This window comes from Gastrolobium bilobum, unplaced genomic scaffold (genome assembly GCF_033153095.1).
Source record: "Gastrolobium bilobum isolate Gb01-03AN ecotype WA unplaced genomic scaffold, APGP_CSIRO_Gbil_v1 utg46318, whole genome shotgun sequence".
Taxonomy (NCBI): domain Eukaryota; kingdom Viridiplantae; phylum Streptophyta; class Magnoliopsida; order Fabales; family Fabaceae; genus Gastrolobium; species Gastrolobium bilobum.
The window spans coordinates 34,679-42,323 of record NW_026896219.1 but is presented as its reverse complement, the minus strand read 5'-3'; the positions used below and the strand labels follow the sequence as shown (position 1 = coordinate 42,323).

General features: G+C 35.6%; 1 protein-coding gene across 1 annotated transcript; it reads right to left on the bottom strand.

Moving 5' to 3' along the window:
- Positions 1–518: 518 nt before the first annotated feature.
- On the bottom strand, positions 519–2,210 carry LOC133298308 (uncharacterized). The gene is made up of 2 exons (XM_061497575.1): positions 1,721–2,210; positions 519–916 (listed from the first exon to the last, which is right to left on the bottom strand). The coding sequence occupies exons 1-2, from the start codon at positions 2,157–2,159 to the stop codon at positions 864–866; spliced, it is 492 nt and encodes a 163-aa protein (XP_061353559.1). The 5' UTR covers positions 2,160–2,210; the 3' UTR covers positions 519–863.
- Positions 2,211–7,645: the final 5,435 nt, after the last annotated feature.

The window sequence follows — 7,645 nt, the reverse complement described above, 5'->3', positions numbered from 1 at the left end:
CCTGAATTAAATATACTTTTCAAAAATCATATAAAATAATAACCCCAAATTTAGATAAATTTTCCAACATTGATAATTTATAGCACGTAAAAATAACGTGCATAAACATTATTACCCTTTTTATAACGACATTGTAAATAACAAATGTCGAATATTATACTATCAATCTATGGTATGTGAAAGAAGACTTGCACACCTTTGATCCTCAATTGGAGTTCAATGCTACACATTAGAGCACCAGATTGCCCTTTTCAAAGAGAGGCTTTTCTCCTTTCAAGTATCTCAAAGTTTAAGATACTTTTGTCAAATATACATGTGTAAAACCTATATGATTTTAGATAACTTTATGAACCCAAGAGGTGAAAAAAGCAAAAGAAAAAAAAAATGAGAAGAATCATAATCAATTGTTCCACTTTGTTATTCCCTGAACAAAAAGTAAAGAACAAAAAAATCCAGTTGTAATATCAATATGCCAAAATGGCAAATTAAGTATTCCAAATAACTTTTTCTCTCCCATTTTCGTAGGCAAGTTTCCTAGTCATTGCTTTGGGAAAACATAACCTAAGATTTGATCCTTTGCTTTGGCACTTATCATCATATATTTTTATCATCAAAAACAGATCAGAACAAATGGTGAATGAACAAGATTTAGAAGATTACAACTTGTAAATTTGATTAGGACATAAAGATTCCATAGTTTTTTTTTTCTCTCTCCCACATCTTTACATGCTCTCAACCAACTTCAACCTCTACACGCTAAAAAACACCTACTCATATGACTATTGTTGCAAAGGCTAAAATGATATAAACATGACATAGAAAAAGACAATAACTGAAGCCCGATAACAGGGTGGCATCTTTTTCTATCTCAGAACCTCGAACCCTTTTTCCTTCCTCACATGATTCCTCAACCCACCTGCAGAACCACCCAATTAGCCTCAAACATGAATAATACATATAAACAAAAAAAAAAATGGTCTGTTTCTAACTTTGAAACCTTAGAAATGCACGCAAAGTTGAAAATGATGACAAATGAACAACTAAGAAACAACAAAACAGATTAAATCAGTAATTAACCCCACAAGTCTTGGTCCTGCATATCTGGCAAGAAAATATTACATTGATGCTGCTGGACCCTCAAGAATCTGACATATAATGTAGAATAATGTTTTTTTTTTCCTTTTAATACAGATGAAAGTTCTTCTCAATTGTTACTTCAAACTTCTCTTTGTTATTCATTGTGATGAGAAGAGAAGAGAGATAAATAGAGAGGAAGCAAATAAATATTGAAAGCGACTAAATTAACCACAGTAACTGTACAACATTCAGTTTCTGAAACGAGAGTCATGAATGTAACTGAGAGAAAAGCTGTTTCTTTTATACAAATTAGCAGGAACCACAATCAATACAAAATGACAAAAAGATATTTCAACCCCATTCAACCAAAAATGAGGAAGAAAGAAAAAGAAAAACTGAAAAGAAAAAACAAATGACAATTGAAACAGAAAGAATCCAGAAAAAAAAACAGTAGATTGAAAGGATCAAATTATTTTCAATTGTATCAAGTGTGACCCAAGATTGTGCATATCTTGTTTTGGAATTTAGTTTCAAAAGGGTAGTGACAGATCTCTGTTAAAATCATCTTGTTAAGGAAAAAAAATGAAAAAAAAGTGATAAAAAAACTAAGCTTGTTTGATCTGAGACAAACCCAATTTATTACCTTCGGGCTTGCAATGAGGTGGATCTTCAAAAAGAGAAAGAGAAAGTTGCTTGTGAGCTAGGCCAATGTCAAAGAGTATCAACCCCGATGATGGATCATCAACTATGATGTCCTTAACAGGTAACCACACAAAAAGCTCTTCTTGTTGTAGACCCTCCACACCTATGAGGCTACCATAGGTGAGGTTAGCTGTTACAACACTTTCAAAGAAGACCCTGTTCTCGAACTTGGTCAAACAAGGTGCATCTAGGAACACTTCCAAACGACCATCTTCTGAGAAAGTGTAGGACTTTACCTCTTCTGGTAAGAGACCAGCTGGTAACCCTTTTGAGAGGAGAAGATCATGAATGGAGGAGGAGAGAGAAAGTGAGGGACATAGGAGAAGGATGATGAGAGAGAGTGATAGAAAGACTGTGATGAGAGTGTTAAAGAATGCCATGGTTGCTTAGACCAAAAAGAGAAAGGAACATGGGGGGTTTAAGGGGGGAGTTTCTTTTGAGAATAGAAGAGGGTAGAAAATGTTAAGACTTGTTTTAAGGAAAAAGTCGATGAATTTGTGGAGTGACTATGTTGCCCTTTTGGTTGGTGACTCTGGTTATCTCTGTGGGTCTTTTGATTCTTTTAGTGGGTTTAAATTTGCAACCATATTTTTATGTCTCGTACTGTTCTACTCAAACTATCTCAAGTTTCAACTACATCTTACGATTGATTTGTTTTTATGCTTTGTGAATGTGTGTTGGTTCTTTGCTTTATGTAGGTTATAACTTATCTTGAAAGTTCAAAGCATTGTTAGTAGGCTTTTTGATTCTTTTGCCCCTCATTAATTAATTAATAACCAATTTGCCCCTGATCAAGAACTATCCACCAACCTGCCCCCTTTTAGTCGACTACCTTGTTGTTTTAGTCGAGCAAATAGTCAATCTTCAGAAAGTGGACTACCGCAAATTTAGTCGACTAAAAAATCATCTTAATCGACTACATTTTTGGGATATTTAGTCGACTAAGTAACGATATTCAGTCGACTAAATGTCGACTGAAACCCTATATTTTCCATGTTTTCGGTCTCATTTCGATTGTTGTTGTTGTGTAAACCTAAATAGCTCCCTTTGTTCATGTGTAATCCTCTCAATCCGATTGTATTTCATCCCACCATCTCTACAGACCTAATATTGTGAAATCATTGTCATTGCCCAATTCCAAACCCCAAAATCCGAACCCAAACCCCCAATTTCAGAACCCAAGTCCCAATTTCGTGAGGAAGATGAGCACAAGTCCAAACATGTATGTGACAATGATCTACTATGATGGAAAGCATTATGAAGGCCCCAATGGTGTTCAATTTGAAGGAAAAACGAAAATGTTGAAAATCAAACGGGGCACTACATACAATGAGTTAAAGGAGAGAATTCAGCAAAAATTGGGTTTGCAAGGCAGCCAATGCGTTCAACGGATGATTGCCAGGGTAGAGACAACAGTTGGTAAGGATGCTATTTACTACATTGGTAACGATATATGTGATGATGAAGATGTCGAATGTGTCATAGATGCAATTGTTGACCGAAAATTTCAAAATTTTATTGAGATATATGTTGAATTAGATTGTGGTCAATCTTCATCTGCACCCATGCATACAAGAAGTGAACCGTATTTTGGTCATGAAGAAAGAGTAGTCGATTTATCTGCACCTGCACATGTCATAAGTCAGATAACACTGCGGGAAATAGATGAGGATGAACAGGATGCCGATATGGACAGCGATGAGGACGGTGAACCTGAGAGTGTTATTCCGCTAGGTGACACGTCAGATACTGACGTAGAAGGTGATTTCGACGCTGACACAAGCTCACCATCCCCGGGTTCGCAGGTTATGAGACCACTTCGTGTTGACCCTGTTAGCAGTGGTAAGATTTGTTTTTTAAAGATTTAATTTAGCAATTATTTTTTTTGTTATGAATGGTATTGACGGTGGCATTATAATGCATCCGTAGGTTCTGAGGTCGAGCCATTTTGGAATGAAAGCTCACATTATACCTTCATTAATTGGGCCCACCCTAATGATGAGACAGAGATATTGTATGGTGACGATGATGATCACGGTGGCTGGCAATTAGGGGATCCTTTATATTTGTATCAGGAGTTTCGTAGCAAATCTGAAATGCAACATGCAGTCAAATTATATTGTATGAAGGCTCACCGTACTGCCGTTGTGGCAAAAAGTGATGACCATAGATTTGTGATGAAGTGTCGACACCATAATGATGGATGTCCCTGGTATGTGAGGGCATTGTTGCCGAAGAATGGAAATACTTGGGTGGTTAGTAAATGGGTTAAAGAACACACCTGCCTAAACCAAGGTCTTACCCGGGATCATAGACAGTTGGATTCTGATGTGATATGTGCAACCATTATCAGTATGTATTATTCGATATATCTAACTTCCTAAGGTATGTTTACGTTAATCAGTTTGTATTCTGACTGTTGGTCGGTGTTTTTTTTTATATAGGTATGTTAAAAGAAGATCCATCATTGAAGCCAGTTCTTATTCAAGAGAGGGTACAACGTTTGTATGGATACAACATATCTTACAGGAAAGCTTGGAAGGCTAAAATGAAAGCCATTGTCAAGTTATTTGGCGACTGGGATAAATCGTATGCATTCTTGCCTGGTTGGCTGACATACATGACGCAGGTTAATGTGGGTTATGTGTTCAAGATTGATACGGACCAATGTGTTGATGAACATCGAGTGTATACGGATAAGGCTGTCTTTCACCGAGTATTTTGGACCTTTCACCAGTGCATTGAGGCCTTCAAATATTGTAAACCCATAATCCAAATTGATGGCACGCATTTGTACGGTAAATACAAAGGAACTCTTTTGATTGCAACTTCACAAGATGGAGATGGTTACATTCTCCCTATTGCATTTGCTATTGTTCCTCCGGGTGAGAGATTGGATGATTGGTCGTGGTTTCTTAGCCTCATGCGTTTTCACGTCACGCATAAGCATGGCATTTGTCTAATATCCGATAGTCATCCCAGCATCATCAGGGCTGTAAGAGATCATGCCGGTTGGCAGCCACCATTTGCATATCATGTGTTTTGTCTACGCCACATCGGAAGCAACTTTAACACTAAGTTTAGAGATGTGGAATTAAAGAAAACCCTGATGAAGCTAGGTACAATCTTCTTTTTAATATGTACAAATTGTATATAATTCATCCTTTTGTATCTAACGCATCATTTTGTATTCCAGGGTACTTGAGTTCAAAGATTCATTTTGATATCAGATTCCAGGAATTTATCGACAGTGACCCTTAAGTAGCTTCATGGATAGATCAGATTCCCAAAGAAAAATGGTGCAGGTCTTACGATGAGGAGGGTCAGAGGTTTGGTCACATGACGACTAACTTATCTGAGTGTGTGAATAAGGTCCTGAAGGGTGCACGTAATTTGCCTATAACAGCATTGGTGAAGATGACTCAAAGTAGACTTGTTGAGTATTTCGTCAAGAGACGTGAAAAGATCCAAAAGGCAAAGACAAAGGGTTGGAGAATTGCAAAAAAAGTTGAGGATATCATCCAAAAAAATGATCAATTAACAGTGAGCCTCCGTGTGCGGGTTTTTGATAGGGACCTGCAGCTATTTGAAGTTGAGGATGCCTACAATCAATCAACTCATGATGCAGGTGACATAATGAGGGTGGACTTGCTCAATCGCAAATGTCAATGTGGACGGTTCACATCAAGAAGATTTCCTTGCAGTCGTCTTAGCGGTGTGCAAGGTAGAAAAGTTGAACCACTATGATTATGTTGATCCTGTGTTCTCAATTGCACAAATTGATAAGGTATATGCTGCACATTGTTATCCAATGGGCAATGAGTTGTTGATTCCACAAATTGATGGCCCAACCATTATCCCAAATGCATCTTTGGTACGTGCACAAGGAAGACCCAAATCGTCAAGGATACAAAATGAGATGGATTGGGTTGAGTCTCAACCGACAAGCAGTCAGAGTAGATGTAGCCTGTGTAAGCAAATTGGTCACAACAAACATACATGTCCTATGAGGATTCCCAATACAAGATGAATTGCGGAGGAAGCAGGGGAGGGGCTTAATGTTTTGATGGTTTAACATTATAGGCATTTATGGTTTTATATGCTTGTATTTGATGTCATGATGTTTGTATTTGAATGTAATGACGGTGCTATGTTTGTATTTGATGTCATGATGTTTGTATTTGAATGTAATGACGGTGCTATGTTTGTATTTGATGTCATGATATTTGTATTTGACTCATCTTAGTTTTTTGACTCGGAAATTATGCTCCCTAAGTCACACTCCCTTAGTGGATCAGTGTAGAGTGGAAACCTAGGGCAAAAAACATGTGAAATTATGGATTTGGGGTCCTAAACCAACAATTTAGTCGATTAACCTGTACTGGTTTAGTCGACTAGGTTAGGGTGGACTAAACCAGTACGAATTACTGGTTTAGAATCATTTACATTGGTAAAACATGGTTTTTCAGCAACAGTGAGTGCCCAACCACTCCACTGATTTTCAGCAACCACTCCAACCACTTCCACATTTTTTCAACAATTATCCACAACGGTAAAAAAATCTCAACAGCCCAGATTTTGTGCACATTACTATTATCTAACACCTTGATGGTAAGGGTCTATATATGATGTGGCTTCAGACTTTTGGGGTCACTGAACTCATTCTTGGATTATTGCTATACATCATATGTGCCTCAGATCTAGAGTTTGGAAAACACAAAGAACACACAAACTACTTCAACTCATTTTCAGAGCAAGCAAGGAAAGCAATAGCGGCATGTATTTATGACTTAATTTTTTCGCATTTGATTTAATTGCTTCTGTTGTGTATGAGCATGATTAGATCATAAAGCTATGTTAGACCTTATATTTGATATCAGAGCCCTCTTTGCCTCTGCCTCTAGTGTGTGTTTGGTTATGCCTCAACTAATTTGATGTTTTTGGAATAATTTTTTTTGATATTTCTGGACAAAAATCATGAATTTTTAGGCAAAAATGACCAAAAACCATTCGATTTTCATTCTGGGTCGAAACCGGGTCAGAGCGACCCAGCTGAAAGTTAAAGACATTGGAGTGAATCATGGTTTTTGTTACTGTTAATGTTTCATGTTTTGAAATTGTTATTGTTCATGTTTTGAAATTATTGATTTTCTTGATTTCATGATGTTGTTATTCATATTTGGAATTTGCATTATGATATTAAATGTTGTGTTATGATATTATGACTTGGCAATTGAAGAAATAAAAAATTGCATGAGATGAGAATTGAACCCATGGCTACCTACATGGATAGATAATACTTTGCCAATTGAACTAATGACAATTTTATTATATATATTCACATGAATTATTATTATTTTGTCATTACACGTACATGTAATATTAAGATGATTAATGTGAATGGTTAATTATGTAATATTATTGTTTATGGATAATTGCAATAATACAATAAATAATATTTAGTGATCTATATAATTTAATTAATTAAAGTTTAGCCGCAATAATACACGTACTTTAATTATTTAAATTATATATTAAGAGTCTCTAGATCACATAAGATAAATGATATTAATTGTAATTAGTTATAAATAATATAATAGATATTTTTCCACATAAATTTCTATTATAATTTTGTATGATTAATTAAGATAATTATATTCTTGATTTGCCCACATGGATTAGAAGATATAAATTGATAGTTTTTTTATCATCATGTTTATATGAATTTAATAAAATTAAATTTTAGCCCATTAACAAATTTTATGTCACTAAATTTATAATTGTTAGAGCATGATTTACATTGATAAAACATGATATATTATTTTTGCCTCAAAATTTAACGATAAGAATATATGTTGAATATTTT